Genomic DNA, 25,719 nt, shown 5'->3' with positions numbered 1-25,719 from the left:
ACCCCTGCCATTCGGCGGCCGCGACTTTAATGAAATCCGCCTTTCGGCAAGTTTTTTGGCAAAATTTAGCTTTGTGGTTCGTGATTGGACTCGTGATTCGGCGACCTTCTGGTACCCGTCTGCCCGTCAGCCCGCACACAAAGCCAGCCTCCTGTACTATTCACACTCAGTGTGCCATTGTTTACCAGCATGTGACCATCATCCCACGGGTTCATACAACACATTTCATAATAATACATTGTTTTTTGTGCTTGCAACTGCTAAATAAGCCACCATGGGCCCAAAGAAAGCTCCTAGTGCCAGCCCTTTGGTAAAGGCGAGAAACACGATAGAATTCAAGAAAAAACTCATAGCAAAGTACTAAAGTAGAGGAGGAAGAGAGAGGGGAGAATGTGCCTTCTGCAGTGATTCAGTGATTCTACAAAATGTATGATACTAAAGTAGCAGGTATTGATAAAGGCTATAACTCCAGCCAGTGATAAAGTGTAGAATTAACAGTGTAGCAAGTAAGTTAAGCGAGTCACTATCAACCCCAATAGTGAAACTTGGGATGAAGTTATACCAGACGTTCAATGTGCCATAAATTCTGCTTACAATGCTTCCATAGGTGATACTCCACATTATGCATTGTATGGTGTAGACAAGCATTTACCCTATGAGTTGTTATATTCCACTCTGAAACCCAATTACAACCCTGATGATTTCGTAGCAACTCGTACAAGCATGGCTCAGAGTGTTTTTAGAAGAATCCGTGAAACACTTCATAAATCAACAGCAGAATTTACTAGAGTAACTAATAGCCGTGCTAAACCATCAAAAGTTAGAGTAGGTTCAAGAGTAATAGTGACAAATTTCAACAAAACATCCGAAATGCCTAAGCTCGATCAAAAGTTTGTTGACCTTTATCGAGTTGTAGAACATATCACAGGCAATAAGTATAAGGTTAGAGAAATTAGTATTGATAAGTACAAAGAATCACATTTAGATCATATGAAATTAGTATGCGATGTTGATGATATTGCTATCCAGACTGATGTGACAGATGCTGAAAATCCTCTTGACTCTGTACCCTCTACCTCAAATACTCAGTCAGATATTCAACCTGAATGTCGTTACTCCTTGCGTACTCGACAATTAATGAGAAACCCACAAGTATCTTTTGTAGATACTCGTTCAGATCTCCCTCAGTCAAGGCATGTGTTAGCCATTGCAGAGGAATTTGATCCTCCCAGAGATGATAACCATTCTGCATATGTAAACCTCACCCTCGCAGAATTGGGTTTAAATGTACACAGCCTGTATAATTAGATGTCTGAGATGAAGGAAATTGTCAACTGTGTGCTTTGTTATTAACTCATCAGTTTTTTCAGAATTTTTTTTTTTTCGTGTTCACGTTCCCTCCGTATTCTGAGAATTTGACAGTAATGATCTGTGTGCACCAGATTTGCTTTGCTGTTAATTTCACCTTGTATATATATATATTTATTCTTCCTCAGAATCCGTAGAGTGCATGAATACAGTTCGATCGATCAATTCCATCCATATTGTACAATGATTTGTTCTTATAAGTCGTAATGCATTACGTTAAAACTCATAAGGTTAACACCCATTACGTAAAACTCATTATGTTAACATCCATTATGATACCATCCATTAGTTCTAAGTTATATATGAATTTGTTATTGTATAGAATCAGCCCAGAACCACCTGCCTGTTCAGCCTATAGTATAGTAGTGTATGTCGAGACGACATACGTAACATGACCGAGCTGTCAGCATAGTTGCTGATCCCCTTATATGTGTTATATAGATTAGCTGAGTATCATAGTACCATCCATGTGTTTATATAGAAGATCCCTTAGGCCTGTGACTGTATGACGTCACGGGCTACAGCTTGAGGCAGTGAGACGAGCTGCCTCGCTCTCACTCGGCGCTTAGACATCCAGGCAGTGACACGGCAGGCTGGGCCCATCCATTCCTTACCACAGTCTGACAATATATATCGTTACCATCCAACAAGTGAGTTTACCTTATCCATCATATCTCCTTAACCCTTTGACTGTCGCAACCCAGAATCCAGAGGTGTCTCCTGGTGTAGCAAAATTTAAAAAAAAAAATAAAAAAAATTTTCTTATGAAATGATAGAGAATCTTTTCCTGATTGCAATGACACCAAAAAAACGAAATTTGATGGAAAACTGGCGGAATTATGCTCTCACGAAGTTAGCGACCTTGGCGCTGTTTACAAATCGGCGATTTCGCCCACTTTGAGTCCTATTTTCGGCTAATTCCATTGTTCCAGTCGCCCAAACTCATAGCTATTTCTTTAGAACTCCATTTTTTTTTATCGATTGAGTACAAGAAACTGCCCATTTACCGATTTCAACTACCTAATAATGTGGTCAGAAATTTGCAATTTGGCCAATTTCACGAAAACTAAAAAATATGACAATTTCAAAATAAGGTCCAGAATGAACAATGCAGACATTCCTGGCTCTAAAATAACAGTTTCTTTGCTCATCAGTCATGTCTCCAGGCCCCTCTGATATTACTCTTGCTTTCTATTTTGAATTTTTATTCAAACAAAAAATAGAAGACTTACTATTATGCAGACTACTGCAATACTGTAATAATTGTATAAATAACATCAACACATTCATGACTGCATATTAGAATGGCTAGTTGGGCATTTATTGGACAATGGCATTTGTTTACTTTTGAACATTGGCAAAAATCCAACATTTCCCCTACTTTGAGCTCCATTTCTAGATTCTTTTTATAGTAAAATCAATCAAAATCACCTCTATTTCTATAATATGTTTTCCATTCTATCAAATGAGATCAAGAAAACGAGAATACAACCATAAATACTATACAAAAATAGATCACAAAGTCGGCATTTTAATTAAAAAAAAACGGTCGGAGTTTTTTTTTCTCATTATGCACTGCGTGCTCCAGGATTTTTTTTATATGGTGCACACTGACCACACAGACCCATTCTCTCACATGTGGGCCTACCAGCTTTTTCCTGCTTGATTTGAAGCCGCTAGAATTTCTGAGTATATATACGTCAAACACGGTACCTCGTAAGACGTATATATATGTACAGCCACGACAGTCAAAGGGTTAAGAACCCCTACGACAAACTAATTAAACTACATCTCCTCCAAGGTAAGTGTAAATATAAAAGTGTAAGTATAAAAGTAAATATAAAAGGACACCAATGGAAATATGTCACTCTTGAATTTGTTGGGTTATCCTGGGTACTTTACACATGTGCTGCTATGTATGATAATCTATGTATGTAACTGTATTTGTGTGTACCTGAATAAACTTACTTATTTATAAATTAAAATGTAAATATTTCTTATTTATAAATTACATACATTGTTTAAATGTGATGGTGGTGGTGGCCAAAGCCTCCACCGCCACCAACACGGCTTCTCTCAGTGGCAGCCCTTAAACCTAACAACAACACTTACACCATTTACTCCTCTCATACATTATGACATATTTTATTCATTCTAGAGTATGCATCATGTTTCCATGTTATTAATATTGTTTATAATGTCATATTAGATGAATTGTGATAGATAAATAAGCCGTAGAGATATTAGCATCATATTGAAGCATAATAAAGTTGCCTTCCTCTTGCCTCCTACCTATCTCCAACACAAACAAGAATCAATAAAGGTTAAGTGTGATGTTAAATGTTCATTTATCTATTTTATTAGTGCTTTATATTTATTTGTCATTGTTTTCTGTATGTAAATCTATATTTAATCTTTAAAAAATTATTTTTTAATACTTTTGGCTGTCTGAAACGGATTAATTGGGTTTCCATTATTTCTTATGGGGAAAATAGATTCGCCAATTGTGAATTTTGCTAGTCGGCAGACTCAGCAAAAAGTATCAACACCTATTTTGTATTTGATTCCTCATAATTTAATCCCACCCCTCTCCCCAACACCCTAGCATTTATTTCTTTTACAACCCATCTATAAATATGTTAAACCACCATGGTGGCATTACACATCCCTGTCTAAGACCTACTTTTACTGGGAAGTAGTCTCCCTCTTTCCTACACACCCTAACCTTAGCCTCACTATCCCCATAAAAAATCTTTACAGCATTTAGTAACTTGCTACCTATTCCATACACTTGCAAAATCTGCCACATTGCTCCCCTATCCACTATCATACACCTTTTCTAAATCCATAAATGCAGTGAAAACTTCCCTACCTTTATCTAAATATTGTTCACATATATGCTTCAACTTTTGTTTTTCTATTTGGGCCACCCCGCTTTGGTGGGATACAGCCGCTTTGTTGAAAGAAAAAGAAGAATACATGCTTCAATGTCAATACTTGATCTACACATCCCCTACCCTTTCTGAAGCCTCCTTGCTCCTCTGCAATCCTGCTCTCTGTCTTACCTCTAATTCTATGAATAATAACCTTACCATACACTTTACCTGGAATACACAGTAAACTTATTCCCATATGATTTTGTTCCTCTTCCATTTATATAAAGGAACTATACACGCTCTCTGCCAATCCCTAGGTACCTTCCCCTCTTTCATACATTTATTAACACTTTCACTGTTGGTCCCATAATCATTCGGCATGAGAGCCAGTGTCCATCCCATAATACTACGCCAAAATTCTAGTGGCTTCAAATCTAGCGGGAGAAAGCTGGTAGGCCTACATGTGTGGTCAGTGTGTGCAGTAGGAAAAAAAATTGGGGAGCCAGTGGTGCATTGCGGGAATGCCATTTCAGTACACCTTATTAACCATGCCTCGCGGTAGGAAATACCTCACTCCCCAACGAATTGGGGCTCTACTTTTCCCAAGTTACAGTTCTTACACAGATGGAAGTGTCATTGAAGATGAATTTCATGGTTTTGAGGAGTTTGTGACTGAAAGCAACGCTCAAAAAACCAGAAGGAAGAAAAAAAGAAAAAAAGAAAGAAAGAAAGGTAGAGATGAGAGGAAAGAAGGAAGGAAGGAAGGAAGGACGGCCCAGCTGACCATCAACCTAGGAAAACTCAAGAAAGTTCAAGTAGCTTATTTCAATGTAGGTGGTGGGGAAGACAGCATGCTGGTTTGGGAAGACAGTGTGGGTAATGGGTGGTGGTGATTTCGTAATGCGTCATTGTGACACCACCCACACCGCTCTTAGCACATAAACAACAAAGGCAAAACACACACAACAACTTCCACAAGCTGTAGTAGTTCTACAAATGTGTCCAGTAACTATGTATGTGAATATATATTATAGAACAATAGTAATAAACAACTTTTTTTATTGTTGGTTTGTGTAAACAGTTTTGCAAACACTGTAATAATAATATTTGTGCAGTTACTGTGTTGCAAACAAGTGGATATATACACATTACACAATATATTGGTCTCACAGGCCACAAGTTACTTGAAAAATTAAAATATTAACAATAAAAGAAAAACTACAATAAAAGTAAAAATAATATTTCTGAGTGACCAGCAGCTGCCGATGTTGCCGTAAGCAGTTCACTTTGTCAACTTCACGCCTCTATGTATCGGTAAGTATTGATAGTAAAAATTATTTTTGTTCAATAACAATTAGAAAAATCTTCTTCAGATTTGGTAAGAAAAAATAATTTTTTTCCCTAATATTTTTCAACCCAGAGAGTGAGTTAACCTGTTAACTGTCCCAAAATAGATCTACATTCGCTCACCCAGCGCTCCAAATAGTATTAGAAAAAAAAAAATTAAAGAGGGTAATTTTCTGGGATTGATGGGATAAAGATAGAAATGTTAAAAGCAGGTGGGGATATAGTTTTGGAGTGGTTGGTGCAATTATTTAATAAATGTATGGAAGAGGGTAAGGTACCTAGGGATTGGCAGAGAGCATGCATAGTTCCTTTGTATAAAGGTAAAGGGGACAAAAGAGAGTGCAAAAATTATAGGGGAATAAGTCTGTTGAGTATACCTGGTAAAGTGTATGGTAGAGTTATTATTGAAAGAATTAAGAGTAAGATGGAGAATAGGATAGCAGATGAACAAGGAGGCTTTAGGAAAAGTAGGGGTGTGTGGACCAGGTGTTTACAGTGAAACATATAAGTGAACAGTATTTAGATAAGGCTAAAGAGGTCTTTGTGGCATTTATGGATTTGGAAAAGGCGTATGACAGGGTGGATAGGGGGCAATGTGGCAGATGTTACTGAGGTAGGTTACTGAAAGCAGTGAAGAGTTTTTACAAGGATAGTGAGGCTCAAGTTAGAGTATGTAGGAAAGAGGGAGATTATTTCCCAGTAAAAGTAGGCCTTAGACAAGGATGTGTGATGTCACCGTGGTTGTTCAATATATTTATAGATGGGGTTTTAAGAGAAGTAAATGCGAGGGTCTTGGCAAGAGGTGTGTTGTTAAAAGATAAAGAATCACACATGAAGTGGGAGTTGTCACAGTTCCTCTTTGCTGATAACACTGTGCTCTTGGGTGATTCTAAAGAGAAGTTGCAGAGGTTGGTGGATGAATTTGCTAGGGTATGTAAAAGAAGAAAATTGAAAGTGAATACAGGAAAGAGTAATGTTATGAGGATAACAAAAATTTTGATTAGGTGATGAAAGATTGGATATTAGATTGGAGGGAGAGAGTATGGAGGAGGTGAATGTATTCAGATATTTGGGAGTGGACGTGTCAGCGGATGGGTCTATGAAAGATGAGGTGAATCATAGAAATGATGAGGGGAAAAGGGTGAGCGGTGCACTTAGGAGTCTGTGGAGACAAAGAACTTTGTCCTTGGAAGCAAAGAGGGAAATGTATGAGAGTATAGTTTTACCAATGCTCCTGTATGGGTGTGAAGCATGGGTGATGAATGTTGCGAGGAGAAGGCTGGAGGCAGTGGAGATGTCATGTCTGAGGGCAATGTGTGGTGTGAATATAATGCAGAGAATTTGTAGTTTGGAAGTTAGGAGGAGGTGCGGGATTACCAAAACTGTTGTTCAGAGGGCTGAGGAAGGGTTGTTGAGGTGGTTTGGACATGTAGAGAGAATGGAGCGAAACAGAATGACTTCAAGAGTGTATCAGTCTGTAGTGGAAGGAAGGTGGGGTAGGGGTCGGCCTAGGAAAGGTTGGAGGGAGGGGATAAAGGAGGTTTCATGTGTGAGGGGCTTGGACTTCCAGCAGGCATGCGTGAGCATGTTTGACAGGAGTGAATGGAGACAAATGGTTTTTAATACTTGACGTGCTGTTGGAGGGTGAGCAAAGTAACATTTATGAAGGGGTTCAGGGAAACCGGAAGGCTGGACTTGAGTCCTGGAGATGGTAAGTACAGTGCCTGCACTCTGAAGGAGGGATGTTAATGTTGCAGCTTAAAAACTGTAGTGTAAAGCACCCTTCTGGCAAGACAGTGATGGAGTGAATGATGGTGAAAGTTTTTCTTTTTCGGGCCACCCTGCCTTGGTAGGAATCGGCCAGTGTGTTAATAAAATAATAATAAATAATTTTCTGAGTGTAATAAGACAAAAAAAAAAACTTTAGGACCAGTAGTTACTGATATATTAAACTGTGAAGTTGGCACTGGATGCTCACCTGATGGCAACATGGAGTTCTGCTGCTTGCAGAATATACCTTCTTTTTTTCTTTTTATATTATTTTATATACTTTTTATGTACTGATAATTACCATTTATAGTAGTTCTCGTGATTTCATAGCCAATCTTTGTTCTGACACTAATATTAGGTACTGAAATTGTACTCAAATTGTCACAAATACATTGACAAGTCAACATTTACACCTGCCTTGGTCATTTACTATTGTCTGGGATATATACAAAGTATTTACAGGTCCCAGCAATGGTTTAGACATGCTGGAGTATATATGAAACTCCTTGAAGCATGGTGTTAAGGCGAGTGTTACTAAACTGCCAACAGGGTAAGCAGTGGAGTGATATTTGATCATGCACTGCTGCATGGAGCCTTGGCTTTATTTGTTTTCACTGAAACACATAAACATGTCTGTCTGTCTGTCTAGCTATGCCTGCTTATCCGTCTTTCTGTCTGCCTGCGTGTCTGTCTTTCTGTCTGCCTGTGTGAGTGTGTCTTTCTGCCTTCCTTTGTGTGTCTGTCTTTCTGTCTGCCTGTTTGTCTGTCTTTGTATGCCTGTGTGTGTGTGTGTGTGTGTGTGTGTGTCTTTCTGCCTTTGTGTGTGTGTCTTTCTGTTTGCCTGTGTGTTTGTCTTTCTGTTTGCCTGTGTGTCTGTCTTTCTGTCTCCTTGTGTGTCTGTCTTTCTGTCTGCCTGTTTGTCTGTCTTTGTATGCCTGTGTGTGTGTGTGTGTGTGTGTGTGTGTGTGTGTGTGTGTGTGTGTGTGTGTGTGTGTGTGTGTGTGTGTGTGTGTGTGTGTGTGTGTGTGTGTGTGTGTGTCTGTCTTTCTGCCTTTCTTTGTGTGTGTGTCTTTCTGTTTGCCTGTGTGTTTGTCTTTCTGTTTGCCTGTGTGTCTGTCTTTCTGTCTCCTTGTGTGTCTGTCTTTCTGTCTGCCTGTGTGTCTGTCTTTCTGTCTGCCTGCGTGTCTGTCTTTCTGTCTGCCTGCGTGTCTGTCTTTCTGTCTGCTTGTCTCTTGTCTCAGAGTTGCTCATGAACCAATTGGTACTACACATGATCATGTCTGATTCCTGAACAAGTGAAAATGCTTATTACTTGCCAGTTGCCAGTCATGCGTATTATGCATTATATTATCTACAAACACAGTATAGCACTTTATCTGGATTTTTTGGGTTATCCTAGGTAATTTATGCTACGTATAATTGTATTTACATATGTGTACCTGTGAGATAGAGATAGACAGAGATAAAAACAGAGAAAGAGATAGACAGATAGATACAGACAGACAGATGGAGATAGAGACAGCCAATCAGCCAACCAGCTGGCCAGACAGCTGTCGGCCAACAAACTGCCAAACACGTATTACACGTTCCAGAATTTTCTTTCTACCTAAGGCATAGGTTATAGGATATTTTAGCGAGATGACACTACCAGTGGTGCCAAAATTGAAAGGGTGTTGCACAAATGTTGCACATGGGTTATTATCGAGGTTTTTCATATTTCCGTGATCACTTGTGGCCACATCCACCTCAAAGCCACTAAACTCGGGGTCAACATCACTTTTCTCTTAAAAGGGCAGTGCTAATACGACATGACATCAGTGAATCCTTGGTGTTGCCGCACTGTTTGCTGTTTGCACTGGCGCTCAATTGAACTGGTGCTCCCACAAGGTATTAAGTGGTCTCAGATTTTTTTAATACTGCACACACCAAGTGTTAAGACCCATTCTATGATGACCAGGCATCTCAGGCCAATTGTACCAAATATGGAGGCAGGAAAAATAAAACAGATCTACGTTTGAACAGTTAACGGGTTAAGGGTCAGGGGTCTCGGCCCTCAAAGGGTTAACTTGTTTATCTCACTCCAAAATTTTTTCTTATTCTCAGCAAAATTTCTTGAAAGTGCCTCTCCCACTCTTTATTTGCTCTCCTTTTGCACTCTCTCACCATTCTCTTCACCTTTCTTTGACTCTTCATATACTCTGCCCTTCTTATAACACTTCTGTTTTGTAAAAACCTCTCATGAGCTACCTTTTTCTCTTTTATCACACCTTTTACCTCATCATTCCACCAATCACTCCTCTTTCCTCCTGCACCCACCCTCCTATAACCACAAACTTCTACCCCACATTCTAATACTGCATTTTACAACTATTCCAACCCTCTTCAACCCCACCACTACCCATACTTGCACTAGCCCACCTTTCTGCCAATAGTTGCTTATGTCTCACCCTACCTTCCTCCTCCCTTAGTTCATAAACTTTCACCTCTCTCTTACTTACTGTTGCCATTTTCCTTTTGTCCCATCTACCTCTTACTCTAACTGTAGCTACAACTAGATAATGATCCAATATATCTGTTGCCCCTCTATAAACATATACATCCTGAAGCCTACCCACCAATCTTTTACCCACCAATACATAATCTAACAAACTACAGTGGACCCCCGGTTAACGATATTTTTTCATTCCAGAAGTATGTTCAGGTGCCAGTACTGACCAAATTTTTTCCCATAAGGAATATTGTGAAGTAGATTAGTCCATTTCAGACCCCCAAACATACACGTGCAAACGCACTTACATAAATACACTTACATAATTGGTCGCATTGGGAGGTGATCGTTAAGCGGGGGTCCACTGTACTTTCATTACATGCTAAATCATATCTTGTATACTTATCCTCTTTTTCATAAAATATGTATTACTTATTACCAAACTTCTTTCTACACATAGTTCAATTAATGGCTCCTCATTTTCATTAACCCCTGGCACCCCAGATCTACCTACTACTCCCTCTACAACATTTTTTACCCACTTTAGCATTGAGATCCCCAACCTCAAGTACTCTCTCACTTGGTTCAAAACTCCCCACACACTCACTCAACATTTCCCAAAATCTCTCTCTCTCCTCTACACTTCTCTCTTCTCCAGGAACATAAACACTCTAATCCACTTTTCATATCCAACTCTTATTTTACTCCACAAAATCCTTGAATTTGTAAATTTATATTCCCTCTTTTCCTGCCATAACTTATCCTTCATAGCTCTAACTCTATTAGAAACCCCTGACCTAATTGCATTTATTTCTCCCCAATGAAACTCTCCTACACCCCTTCAGCTTTGTTCCATTAAGAGCCAGGACATCCAGCATCTTTTCATTCATAACATCCACATTCATCTCTTTCATATCATTCGCACTACATCCACGTACATTCAATCATCCCACTTTGATGGTTTTCTTCTTTTTGTTTTTAGTAAGTTATATGGGAAAAGGGGTTACTAGCCCATTGTTCCTGGCTTCTTGCTTGACTTTTACAACAGGCATAGCTTATGGAGGAAAGATTCTTATTCCACTTCCCCACGGATATGAAAGGAAAAGTAATAAGAACAAGTACTATTAGGATAAAATCAAAGAAAACTCAGATGAGTGTGTACACATATACATAAACATGCATGTGTAGTGTGACCTAAGTGTTAATAGAAGTAGCAAGAAGTACCTGAAATCTTGCATCTTTATGAGACAGAAAAAAGACATCAGCAATCCTACCATCATGTAAAACAAATACAGGCTTCCATTATACACTCGCTTGGCAGTTCGGTAGTACCTGCCTGGGCGGTTGCTGTCTACTAACCTACTACTATTAAACAATATTATTAAATAATACATTTAACAATAGTAAATACTCTGCATGCAGCACTGGGGACCAAGGCAGCAGCCTCACACTTGCAACGCCAGGATACTGTATGGCGAAACAAATTTTTACATTAGAAATCTCCCACCAAAGTTATAAAAAAAAAAACGTATATATATTCGCCATCACTCATTCCATACTTTTTTGCTAGAAATGTGCAGATATCACTGTTCCAATGACACTAAGAATAGCATCATCTCCCTTCCTTCACAGTGCAGACACTGTACTTCTCAGCTCCAGGACTGGAGTCCAACTAACAATATTCCATGAGTCCCTTCATAAACATTACCTTGCTCATACTCCAATAGTACACCTTATCCTAAAAACCCTTTCCTCATCTTATTTCAATCTAACATGTTCATACAGGCTTAGTGGATGTTCAAGCCCCTACCTTCAACTCTCACCCCTCTTTCCCTCCACCACAGATTCATACACCATCATTTACTGTGCTATCCTGCTTTATCCCTTGTCAATGGCCAAACCACCTAAACAACCTCTCCTCCATCCTCTGATTTAGTAGGTAGTAGGTTGGTAGACAGCAACTATTCAGGGAGGTACTACTGTCCTACCAAGTGAGTGTAAATTAAAAGGAAGCCTGTATTTGTTTTACATGATAGTAGGATTGCTGGTGTCTTTTCTTCTGTCTCATAAACATGCAATATTTCAGGTATGTCTTGCTACTTTTACTTACACTTAGGTCACACTACACATACATGTACCTGTTTATGTATACATATTCATCTGATTCTTCTTTAATTTTATCTTAATAGTTCTTGTTCTAACTGCTTCTCTTTTCATATCCATGGGGAAGTGCAATAAGAATCTTTCCTCCGTCAGCCATGCATGTTGTAAAAGTCAACTAAAATGCAGGAACAATGAGCTAGTAACCACTATTCCCATATAGCTTACTAAAAAGAAAAAGAAGAAAACCATCAAAGTGGGATGTCTGAATGAGCATGCATGTTGTGTGAATGATAAGAAAGAAATGAGTGTAGATGTTATGAATGAGAAGAAGCTGGATGTCCTGGCTGTAAGTGAAACAAAGCTGAAGGGGGGAGAAATAAATGGGATTAGGTCAGGGGTTTCAAATAGAGTTAGAGTTAAAGAAGGAGTTGCAATAATGTTGAAGGATAAGTTATGGTAGGAAAAGAGGGAATAAAAATATATAAATTCAAGGATTATGTGGAGTAAAACAAGGGTTGGATGTGAAAAAATGGGTTATAGTAAGTGTTTATGCACCTGGAGAAGAAAGAATAGAGGAGAGAGAGAGAGATATTGGGAAATGTTGAGTGAGTGTGTGGGGGAGTTTTGAACCAAGTGAGAGAATACTTGCAGTTGGAGATCTCAATGTTTAAGTTGGTAGAAATGTTGTGGAGGGAGTAGTAGGTAAATTTGGGGTGCCAGGGGTAAATGAAAATGGGGAGCCTTTAATTGAGCTATGTGTAGAAAGAGGTTTGGTAATAAGTAATACATATTTTATGAAAAAGAGGATAAATAAGTATACAAGGTATGATACAGCATGTAATGCAAGTAGTTTGTTGGATTATGTATCGGTGGATAAAAGGTTGATGGGTAGGCTCCAGGATGTACACATTTATAGAGGGGCAACGGATACATCGGATCATTATTTAGTTGTAGCTACAGTTAGAGTAAGAGGTAGATGGGACAAAAGCAAAATGGCAACAAGCAAGAGAGGTGAAAGTGTATAAACTAAGGGAGGAGGAAGTTAGGGCGAGATATAAGCAAGTATTGGCAGAAAGGTGGGCTGGTGCAAGTATGAGTAGTGGGGGGGTTGAAGAGGGCTGGGACAGTTGTTGGAGTGGTTGGTATTTTTTGTTTAATAAATGTATGAAAGAGGGGAAGTATCCTAGGGAATGGCAGAGTGTATACAGTACCTTTATATAAAGGGAAGAGTGACAAAAGAGAATGTTAAAAATTATAGGAGAATAAGTTTACTGAGTATACCAGGTCAAGTGAATGGTAAGACAGAGAGTAGGATTGCAGATGAGCAAGGAGGCTTAAGTGTGGGTAGGGGGATGTGCAGATCAAGTTTTTACATTGAAGCATATATGTGAACAGTATTTAGATAAAGGTAGGGAAGTTTTCATTGCATTTATGGATTTAGAAAAGGCATATGACAGAGTGGATAGAGGAATAATGTGGCAGATATTGCAAGTGTATGGAATAGGTAGTAAGTTATTAACCCGTAAACGGTCTAAACGTATATATACTTTCTTACCGCTAGTGCCCCAAATGTATATAAATGTTTTATTTTTCCTGCCTTCAAATATGGCACGACTGGCCTGAGATGCCGTGTCAGCAAAGAATGGGTCTTAACACTCAGTGTGCACTGTATTAAAAAAATCTGGGACCACTTAGTACCTTGTGGGAGCACCAGTTCAAACGAGCGCCAGCTAGAGCAAACAGCACGGCAAACACTTGGGATTCACTGATTTCATGTAGTATTAACTCTCCCATTTTAAGAGGAAAGTGATGTTGACCCCAAGTTTAGTGGATTTGAGATGGATGTTGCCATAAGTGGCTGAGGAAATATAAAAAAGAACCTCGATAATAACCCATGTGCAACATTTGGGCAATACCCTTTCAGAATGTATTATAACCTATGCCCTAAGTAAAGAGAAACAAATCTGGCACTTAATACTTGTTCAGCAGGCTGGCTGGCTCAATTTGTTTGTCTGTGTCTATGTCTATCTCTGTCTCTATCTCTGTCTATCTGTCTGTCTCATTCTATCTGCCTCGATCTCTATCTCACAGGTACACATAAATACAAGTATAGTGTAAATTACCTAGTATAACCCCAAAAAATCCAGACAGAGTGCTATACTCTGCTTGAAGATACGAGTAAACATGATGATGCAGTCTTGTGGCTCTCTCTGAGACAGAGAGCTCGACAGACAGACATGTTCGTGTACCAGCAAAAACAAAGCGAGGGCCGACGCTCATCAAATGTCATCTCTTATGTTATCTCATCTAATCACTCCACTGTCAGGGGTGGACTGAGGCTTGTTTTACATGCTTCAAGGGAACTTATTATTAAGTATTATTATTATTAATATTATTCTTTTCTTTCTTTCAACACACCAGCCATATCCCAATGAGGTAAGGTGACCCAAAAGGAAAAATGAAAGTTTTGACTTTTAAATTTAGTAATATATACAGGAGAAGGGGTTACTAATCCCTTGCTCCCGGCATTTCAGTCGCCTCTAACGACACGCGTGGCTTACGGAGGAAGAATTCTGTTCCACTTCCCCATGGAGATAAGAGGATATAGACAAGAACAAGAACTAGAAAGAAAATAGCAGAAAACCCAGAGGGGTGTGTGTATATATGTATATGCTTGTACATGTATGTGTAGTGTGACCTAAGTGTAAGCAGAAGCAGCAAGACATACCTGAAACCTTGCATGTTTATGAGACAGAAAAATGGACACCAGCAATCCTACCATCATTTAAAACAATTACAGGCTTTCGTTTTACACTCACTTGGCAGGACGGTAGTACCTCCCTGGGCGGTTGCTGTCTACCAACTTACTACCTAGATTATTATTATTTTTTTTTTTTTTCAACAAGTCGGTCGTCTCCTACCGAGGCAGGGTGACCCAAAAAAAAGAAAGAAAATCCCCAAAAAGAAAATACTTTCATCATCATTCAACACTTTCACCACACTCACACATTATCACTGCTTTTGCAGAGGTGCTCAGAATACAACAGTTTAGAAGCATATACGTATAGAGATACACAACATATCCCTCCAAACTGCCAATATCCCAAACCCCTCCTTTAAAGTGCAGGCATTGTACTTCCCATTTCCAGGACTCAAGTCCGACTATATGAAAATAACCGGTTTCCCTGAATCCCTTCACTAAATATTACCCTGCTCACACTCCAACAGATCGTCAGGTCCCAAGCATCATTCGTCTCCATTCACTCCTATCTAACACGCTCATGCACGCTTGCTGGAAGTCCAAGCCCCTCACCCACAAAACCTCCTTTACCCCCTCTTTCCAACCCTTTCGAGGACGACCCCTACCCCTCTTTCCTTCCCCTATAGATTTATATGCTTTCTATGTCATTCTACTTTGATCCATTCTCTCTAAATGACCAAACCACCTCAACAACCCCTCTTCTGCCCTCTGACTAATGCTTTTATTAACTCCACACCTTCTCCTAATTTCCACACTCCGAATTTTCTGCATAATATTTACACCACACATTGCCCTTAGACAGGACATCTCCACTGCCTCCAACCGTCTCCTCGCTGCTGCATTTACCACCCAAGCTTCACATCCATATAAGTGTTGGTACTACTATACTTTCATACATTCCCTTCTTTGCCTCCATAGATATCGTTTTTTGACTCCACATATACCTCAACGCACCACTCACCTTTTTTCCCTCATCAATTCTTTGATTAACCTCATCCTTCATAAATCCATCTGCCGACACGTCAACTCCCAAGTATCTGAAAACATTCACTTCTTCCATACTCCTCCTCCCCAATTTGATATCCAATTTTTCTTTATCTAAATCATTTGATACCCTCATCACCTTACTCTTTTCTATGTTCACTTTCAACTTTCTACCTTTACACACATTCTCAAACTCATCCACTAACCTTTGCAATTTTTCTTTAGAATCTCCCATAAGCACAGTATCATCAGCAAAAAGTAACTGTGTCAATTCCCATTTTGAATTTGATTCCCCATAATTTAATCCCACCCCTCTCCCGAACACCCTAGCATTTACTTCTTTTACAACCCCATCTATAAATATATTAAACAACCATGGTGACATTACACATCCCTGTCTAAGACCTACTTTTACTGGGAAGTATTCTCCCTCTCTTCTACACACCCTAACCTGAACCTCACTATCCCCATAAAAGCTCTTTACAGCATTTAGTAACTTACCACCTATTCCATATACTTGCAACATCTGCCACATTGCTCCTCTATCCACTCTATCATATGCCTTTCCTAAATCCATAAATGCAATAAAAACTTCCCTACCTTTATCTAAATACTGTTCACATATATGCTTCAATGTAAACACTTGATCTACACATCCCCTACCCACTCTGAAGCCTCCTTGCTCGTCGGCAATTCTACATTCTGTCTTACCTCTAATTCTTTCAATTATAACCCTACCGTATACTTTTCCTGGTATACTCAGTAAACTTATTCCTCTATAATTTTTACAATCTGTTTTGTCCCCTTTCCCTTTATATAAAGGGACTAAACATGCTCTCCGCCAATCCCTAGGTACCTTCCCCTCTTTCATACATTTATTAAACAAAAGTACCAACCACTCCAACACTATATCCCCCCCTGCTTTTAACATTTGTCGTGATCCCATCAGTTCCAGCTGCTTTACCCCCTTTCATTCTACGTAATGCCTCACGTACCTCCACCACACTTGCATTCTGCTCTTCTTCACTCCTAAAAGATGGTATACTTCCCTGGCCAGTGCATGAAATTACCGCCTCCCTTTCTTCCTTAACATTTAAAAGTTCCTCAAAATATTCTTGCCATCTACCTAATACCTCCCTCTCCCCATCTACTAACTCCCCTACTCTGTTTTTAACTGACAAATCCATACTTTCCCTAGGCTTTCTTAACTTGTTTAACTCCCTCCAAAATTTTTTCTTATTTTCATTAAAATTTCTTGACAGTGCCTCTCCCACTCTTTCATCTGCTCTCATTTTGCACTCTCTCACCATTCTCTTCACCTTTCTTTTACTCTCCATATACTCTGCTCTTCTTATAACACTTCTGCTTTGTAAAAACCTCTCGTAAGCTACCTTTTTCTCTTTTATCACACCCTTTACTTCATCATTCCACCAATCACTCCTCTTTCCTCCTGCCCCCACCCTCCTATAACCACAAACTTCTGCCCCACATTCCAATACTGCATTTTTAAAACTATTCCAACCCTCTTCAACCCCCCCACTACTCATCTTTGCACTAGCCCACCTTTCTGCCAATAGTCGCTTATATCTCGCCCGAACTTCCTCCTCCCTTAGTTTATACACTTTCATTATTATTATTATATAATAATATATAATAATATAATATTATTATTATTCATTATTATTATTATTATATACTTCCACATATTCAAAACATTGCAGGGACCTATAAATATTTTGTATATATTCCAAGACAATAGTAAATGGCCAAGGCAGGTGTAAATGTCCACCTGTCAATGTGTTTGTGACAATTTGAGTACAATTTCAGTACCTAATACTAGTTTCAGAAAAAAGATTGTTAATGAAATGACAAGAACTACTATAAATTGCAATTATCAGAACATAAAAATTATATAAAATAATATGAAAAATAGAAAAAGTACTGACCCTAATTTTTTTTATCCTGTAACACTTAGCAAAATGTGTTCTTTATTTTCATAAAAAAAAAAAAAAAAAAAAAAATCATTTTTCAAAATATTCGGGGCACTGGAGTAGTGAACGTATATATACATTTGCATTTGGACCGTTTACGGGTTAAATGCTGTAAAGAGTCTTATGAGGATAGTGAGGCACAGGCTAGGGTGTGTAGAAGAGAGGGAGATTACTTCTCGGTAAAAGCAGGTCATAGACAGAGATGTGTAATGTCATCATGGTTGCTTAATATATTTATTGATGGGGTTGTAAAAGAAGTAAATGCTAAGGTGTTGGGGAGAGGGGTGAGATTAACCCTTTAACTGTTTTGGTCGTATATATACATCTTACGCGCCACTGTTTCAGACGTATTCATACGCGTAAATTCTAGCGGCTTCAAATCAAGCGGGAGAAAGCTAGTAGGCCCACATGTGAGAGAATGGGTCTGTGTGGTCAGTGTGCACCACATAAAAAAAATCCTGCAGCACGCAGTGAGAATGAGAAAAAAAAAAAATGACCATTTTTTGGGATTAAAACGCCGACTTTGAGGTGTATTTTCATATAGTATTTATCATTGTATTCTCATTTTCATGGTCTCGGGTGATAAAATGGAAAACATATTACAGAAATAGAGATGATTTTGATTAGTTTCACGATGAAAGCGACCTTGAAATTGAGCTCAAACTAGTGGAAATGTTCAATATTTACCAATGTTCAGGAGCAAGCAAATCACATCACATGTCCAATACACATTAACTGGGGAGTCTAATATTCTTTCACTAGTGCACTGATATTATTTACACCATTTTTACAATAATGCATTAGTCTGCATAACAGTAAATTTTGTATTTTTTGTATGAATAAAAAATCAAAATGGAAAGCAATGGTAATAATATAAGAGGGACCTAGAGATGTGACTAATGAACAGAGGATATGTTATTTTAGTGCCAAGAATGTCTACATTGTTTATTCTGGACCCTATTTTGAAATTGGCATTTTTTGTAATTTGCGTGAAATTGGCCAAATTGCCAATTTGTGACCACTTTATTAGGTAGTTCAAATTGGTAAATGGGCAGTTTCTTGTACTCTACTGACAGAAAAAATGGAGTTCTAAAGAAATAGCTATGAGTTTGGTCAACTGGAACAACGGAATTGGCCAAAACCAGGGCTCAGAGTCGGCGGAATCGCCGATGCGTATATGTTGCCGAGACTGCTAACTTCGCTGGAGCGTAATTCCGAGAGTTTTCGACCAAATTTCGTACTTTTGGTGTCATTACCATTGGGAAAAAGATTCTTTGTCATTTCATAAGAATTTTTTTTTTCCAAAAATTTTGCGACATAGAATGACAGTTTCAGAAAGGAGCTTGCAACAGTCAAAGGGTTAAATTATGGGTAATCAAATACAAAATGGGAGTTGACACAGTTACTTTTTGCTGATGATACTGTGCTTATGGGAGATTCTAAATAAAAGTTGCAAAGGTTAGTGGACAAGTTTGGAAGGGTGTGTGAGGGTAGAAAGTTGAAAGTGAACATAGATAAGAGTAAGGTGATGAGGGTATCAAACGATTTAGATAAAGAAAAATTGGATATCACATTGGAGAGAGGTAGTATGGAAGAAGTGAATGTTTTCAGATATTTGGGAGTTGACTTGTCAGTGGATGGGTTTATGAAGGATGAGGTTAACCATAGAATTGATGAAGGAAGAACGGTGAATGGTAAGGTATCTGTGGAGACAAAAAAATTTTATCCATGGAGGCAACGAGGGGAATGCACAAAAGTAGTGGTACCAACACTCTTATACGAGTTTGAAGCTTGAGTTACAGATGTTGCAGCGAGGAGGCGGCTGGAGGCAGTGGAGATGTCGTTTCTAAGGGCAATGTGTGGAAATTAGGAGGAGGTGTGGAGTTACTAAAAGTGTTAGTCAGAGGGCTGAAGAGGGGTTGTTGAGGTGGTTTGATCATTTAGAGAGAATGGATCAAAGTAGAATCATTTGGAGAGTGTGTAAGTCTGTAGGGAAAGGAAGGCAGGTTATGGGTCGTCCTCGAAAAGGTTGGAGGGAATGGGTAAAGGAGGTTTTGTGAGCGAGGGGCTGGGACTTTCAGCAAGCATGTGTGAGCATGCTAGATAGGAGTGAATGGAGATGAATGGTTTTTGGGACCAGACAAGCTGTTGGAGTGTGAGCAGGGTAATATTTTGTGAAGGGATTCAGAGAAACCAGTTGGCTGGACTTGAGTCCTGGAAATGAGAAGTACAGTGCCTGCATTTTAAAGGAGGGGTTTAGGATATTGGCAGTTTGGAATGACTTCTAAACTGTAGTATCTGAGCGCCTCTGCAAAGACACTGGTTATGTATGAGTGAGGTGAAAGTGTTGAATCATGATGAAAGTATTTTTCTTTTAGGGGATTTTCTTTCTTTTTGGGTCACCTTGCCTTGGTGAATTTTTTTTTTTTTTTGTAACCCTACACTGTCTTCTAATCTCTGTTCTCCTGATTATCCACAAAAAGTTCACACAAAACATGGCTCTCAAACATTGCATCACTGCTTCCAGCCACCTCCTCACTTCTACATTCAAAGACCATGTCTCACACCCACTTAACCCTTAAATGGTCCAAACGTATATATACGTTTTTTCAACATCTGAAAGCATGTAAAAAAATGTATATCTTTTTTTTTTTTTTTTTGCTTTACATGTGAAAACGTGTAAAAAAAACTTTTATCTACATTTTTTTTTGTTATATTTGAAAATATGTAAAAAAAGTAGATCTACTTTTGTAGCACTATGAATTTGAACGTCAATCTGTTTGGACCGTTTAAGGGTTAAAAGTGTTGGTACCACTATGCATTTCCCCTTTCATCTCTATAGGTAAAAAAAATAAAAAATTTTCAACACGTCAGCCATCTCACACTGAGGCAAGGTGAGCCAAAAAAAGAACACTTTCTCCATAATTCAACACTTTCACCAACACTCATACATAATCACTGTCTTTGCAGAGATGCCCAGATATGACAGTTTAGATGTCACTCAAAACAGCCAATATTCCAAACCCCTCCTTTAAAGTGCAAGCATTGTACCTCCCACCTCCAGGACTCAAGTCTGGCTAACCAGTGTCCCTGAATCCCTTCACAAAATATTACCCTGTTCACACTCCAACAGCTCATCAGGCCCCAAAAACCATTCATCTCCAGTCACTCTTAACACACACACACACATGCCTGCTGCATGTCCAAGCCCCTTGCACACAAAATCTCATACCCGTCTCCCTACATCCTTTCCTCAGACCCCTACCCCTCCTCCCTTCCACTACAGATTTATACACCCTCCAAGTCATTCTATATTGATCCAATTGTACAAATGTATAGAGTAATTTTGAAGGAATGCTTATTTTCTATTTTGAAAAGCTTTGTACAGTGGAACCTCGGTTATCATATGCCCTAGTTTGTATGTAAAACTATAGTCATTCTCTATAAAATGTATTTTTCGTTAATATTTTTGGGCGTCTGGAATGGAGTAATTGGATTTACATTTTTTCTTATGGAAATTATTGCTTCAGTTTTCATGTGATTCGGTTTATCATCAGACTTTTTCGAACGGATTAATCACAAAAACAGAGGTTCCACTGTACATAATGTTGTATAAAGAACATTATACCTCCAGCTGTAACAAAATGAAAAAGTACAACTTGACTATATACAAACTTTCTTACCTTTAATGGTTCTTGCTTGAATGTCTCCAAGTCTAACTTCATTGTTATCTCCAAAATACAAGTGATAAATTCTAAGTATAACCTAGAGCTGACTTCAGTTCTCAATGTTGCAGGCATGCCTAAAATGAATCAAACATAATGGCTATCAATTATGTAAACAAACCAAAACTGTTTTACATAAATATTGTCATCACTTCCAATATGTGAATATAGCATATGAACAACCTAGCAGGTTTATATAGTCTTATGATTTATAAACTTAAATTCTTCTACAACAGTCATTTCCTAACAGGCAGGGCAACTCAAAGAAACAAATACACCTTCATTCATTCAACAGCTGTCATGCTAAAAGTGCAAAATCATAATTAAAATACAAAATAATAATATATGTAAAACTTCGTTACAAAAAAAAAAAAAAACATAATTTCAAATAAACTAATATAATACCAGTACCAAGAATTGTCATTTCATAAACAAAAACAAAAAAATAAGAAGATAAAAACAGTTTTCACAAGATCTAGAAAATGTACACACCTGATACATTCATATTTGCCATTTTCTCAGGTATCATTAATGCCTTCCACAGAGGTAAAAAGTTTTTGTATGTCGTGGCTTCATTCTTAAGTCCTTTCCACTTGCTGTTACCTCCATTTTCCTCTGTGATGTTTCCTGATAAGCTGCCTTCTTCACCAGGAGCAGATACCGCCTCAGGAGCATGGGAGCAAGTTAGCACAATAGATCTGTATACTGCAGCGAAAGAATATAATATTCTTATATACAAACACAGTACAAACATTACTGAATAAACACATAAATTAGAGATCAAGATATTCTTATACATGTAAACATTAATATACATGGTAAAGTACTTCGAGAGAGGTGGTTTCATAATGCACCTGGGAAGATATGATAACATACAAAATTGAAAGAGCAAACAGGGACAAACCGTCAGAGAGGCAAGAAACAGGTAGTCAGAGGCACGGCCAGAAACAACAGACACAAGCGAGTCACTGGGATGTCAGGAAGTATTTTTTTAATCTAAGGATGATCAAGAAGTGGAATGACCTCAATAAAATGGTTGAGGAAGACTCGCACATAGTTTTAAGAAGAGGTACGATAAGACCCATGAGGGTAGAAGTGAATCTGGTAAACAACAAGTTGAAAGGTGGGACCAAGAGCTAAAACTTGATGCCCTGCAACCACATATAGGTGAGAACCATATAGACAAACATACATACATTAGAAAACATGTAATATAGTTTTATACATATGCGATTGGTGGAATGATGATGTAAAGAGAGTAGTAACGGAGAAAAAGTCAGCATATGAGAAGTTTTTACAAAGTAGAAGTGATGCAAGGAGGGAAGAGTATATGGAGAAAAAGAGAGAGGTTAAGAGAGTGGTGAAGCAATGTAAAAAGAGAGCAAATGAGAGAGTGGGTGAGATGTTATCAACAAATTTTGTTGAAAATAAGAAAAAGTTTTGGAGTGAGATTAACAAGTTAAGGAAGCCTAGAGAACAAATGGATTTGTCAGTTAAAAATAGGAGAGGAGAGTTATTAAATGGAGAGTTAGAGGTATTGGGAAGATGGAGGGAATATTTTGAGGAATTGTTAAATGTTGATGAAGATGGGGAAGCTGTGATTTCGTGTATAGGGCAAGGAGGAATAACATCTTGTAGGAGTGAGGAAGAGCCAGTTGTGAGTGTGGAGGAAGTTCATGAGGCAGTAGATAAAATGAATGGGGGTAAGGCAGCCGGGATTGATGGGATAAAGATAGAAATGTTAAAAGCAGGTGGGGATATAGTTTTGGAGTGGTTGGTGCAATTATTTAATAAATGTATGGAAGAGGGTAAGGTACCTAGGGATTGGCAGAGAGCATGCATAGTTCCTTTGTATAAAGGCAAAGGAGACAAAAGAGAGTGCAAAAATTATAGGGGGATAAGTCTGTTGAGTATACCTGGTAAAGTGTATGGTAGAGTTATTATTGAAAGAAATAAGAGTAAGACAGAGAATAGGATAGCAGATGAACAAGGAGGCTTTAGGAAAGGTAGGGGGTGTGTGGACCAGGTGTTTACAATGAAACATATAAGTGAACAGTATTTAGATAAGGCTAAAGAGGTCTTTGTGGCATTTATGGATTCGGAAAAGGCGTATGACAGGGTGGATAGGGGGGCAATGTGGCAGATGTTGCAGGAGTATGGTGTAGGAGGTAGGTTACTGAAAGCAGTGAAGAGTTTTTACGAGGATAGTGAGGCTCAAGTTAGAGTATGTAGGAAAGAGGGAAATTATTTCCCAGTAAAAGTAGGCCTTAGACAAGGATGTGTGATGTCACCGTGGTTGTTTAATATATTTATAGATGGGGTTGTAAGAGAAGTAAATGCGAGAGTCTTGGCAAGAGGCGTGGAGTTAAAAGATGAAGAATCACACATAGAGTGGGAGTTGTCACAGTTGCTCTTCAAATTCAAATTCAAAGTTTATTCACTATAAGTATTACAATGCTGAGTTTACAGAATTTGGTTATTGTGTGGTTCACATGTAGTAAAAGAATAATTACAGAGTGTACCACTAGAACGCCTAGCATGGCTAGGCATTTCGGGAAGACTTGTATTAAATCTTAGGTTTAAAATGTTACAAAATTATGAGGAAAGTTGGTATTATGGCTAAGTGACTAAATACTAGTTGTGAGTTTAGCAATGGGCTAGTAACCCCTTCTCCTGTAGACATTTACTAAAAAAGAGAAGAAGAAAAACTTTATAAAACTGGGATCCTTAAATGTGCGTGGATGTAGTGCGGATGACAAGAAACAGATGATTGCTGATGTTATGAATGAAAAGAAGTTGGATGTCCTGGCCCTAAGCGAAACAAAGCTGAAGGGGGTTGGGGAGTTTCAGTGGGGGGAAATAAATGGGATTAAATCTGGAGTATCTGAGACAGTTAGAGCAAAGGAAGGGGTAGCAGTAATGTTGAATGATCAGTTATGGAAGGAGAAAAGAGAATATGAATGTGTAAATTCAAGAATCATGTGGATTAAAGTAAAGTTTGGATGCGAGAAGTGGGTCATTATAAGCGTGTATGCACCTGGAGAAGAGAGGAATGCAGAGGAGAGAGATTTTGGGAGATGTTAAGTGAATGTATAGGAGCCTTTGAACCAAGTGAGAGAGTAATTGTGGTAGGGGACCTGAATGCTAAAGTAGGAGAAACTTTTAGAGAGGGTGTGGTAGGTAAGTTTGGGGTGCCAGGTGTAAATGATAATGGGAGCCCTTTGATTGAACTTTGTATGGAAAGGGGTTTAGTTATAGGTAATACATATTTTAAGAAAAAGAGGATAAATAAGTATACAAGATATGATGTAGGGCGAAATGACAGTAGTTTGTTGGATTATGTATTGGTAGATAAAAGACTGTTGAGTAGACTTCAGGATGTACATGTTTATAGAGGGGCCACAGATATATCAGATCACTTTCTAGTTGTAGCTACACTGAGAGTAAAAGGCAGATGGGATACAAGGAGAATAGAAGTATCAGGGAAGAGAGAGGTGAAGGTTTATAAACTAAAAGAGGAGGCAGATAGGGTAAGATATAAACAGCTATTGGAGGATAGATGGGCTAATGAGAGCATAGGCAATGGGGTTGAAGAGGTATGGGGTAGGTTTAAAAATATAGTGTTAGAGTGTTCAGCAGAAGTTTGTGGTTACAGGAAAGTGGGTGCGGGAGGGAAGAGGAGCGATTGGTGGAATGATGATGTGAAGAGAGTAGTAAGGGAGAAAAAGTTAGCATATGAGAAGTTTTTACAAAGTAGAAGTGATGCAAGGAGGGAAGAGTATATGGAGAAAAAGAGAGAGGTTAAGAGAATGGTGAAGCAATGTAAAAAGAGAGCAAATGAGAGTGGGCGAGATGTTATCAACAAATTTTGTTGAAAATAAGAAAAAGTTTTGGAGTGAGATTAACAAGTTAAGAAAACCTAGAGAACAAATGGATTTGTCAGTTAAAAATTGGAGAGGAGAGTTATTAAATGGAAAGTTAGAGGTATTCAGAAGATGGAGGGAATATTTTGAGGAATTGTTAAATGTTGATGAAGATAGGGAAGCTGTGATTTCGTGTATAGGACAAGGAGGAATAACATCTTGTAGGAGTGAGGAAGAGCCAGTTGTGAGTGTGGGGGAAGTTCGTGAGGCAGTAGGTAAAATGAAAGGGGGTAAGGCAGCCGGGATTGGTGGGATAAAGATAGAAATGTTAAAAGCAGGTGGGGATATAGTTTTGGAGTGGTTGGTGCAATTATTTAATAAATGTATGGAAGAGGGTAAGGTACCTAGGGATTGGCAGAGAGCATGCATAGTTCCTTTGTATA

At 38.6% G+C, this 25,719-nt stretch overlaps 1 protein-coding gene across 2 annotated transcripts in view; it reads right to left on the bottom strand.

Annotated features, from left to right (window-relative positions):
• Positions 1–25,719, bottom strand: part of LOC128691314 (DNA-dependent protein kinase catalytic subunit) — a 1,096,584-nt gene that overhangs the window by 851,623 nt on the left and 219,242 nt on the right. For both annotated transcript variants that reach the window (XM_070091676.1, XM_070091677.1), the window contains exons 10-11: positions 21,906–22,118; positions 21,372–21,490 (exon numbers count right to left, since the gene is read on the bottom strand). In XM_070091676.1, coding sequence (XP_069947777.1) covers positions 21,372–21,490; positions 21,906–22,118 — 332 coding nt within the window. The remainder of the gene's footprint in view (positions 1–21,371; positions 21,491–21,905; positions 22,119–25,719) is intronic.

The sequence above is a fragment of the Cherax quadricarinatus genome, chromosome 36 (assembly GCF_038502225.1).
Source record: "Cherax quadricarinatus isolate ZL_2023a chromosome 36, ASM3850222v1, whole genome shotgun sequence".
Taxonomy (NCBI): Eukaryota; Metazoa; Arthropoda; class Malacostraca; order Decapoda; family Parastacidae; genus Cherax; species Cherax quadricarinatus.
Note: the sequence above shows the minus strand (reverse complement) of the source record. Positions and strands in the feature narration are given on the sequence as shown.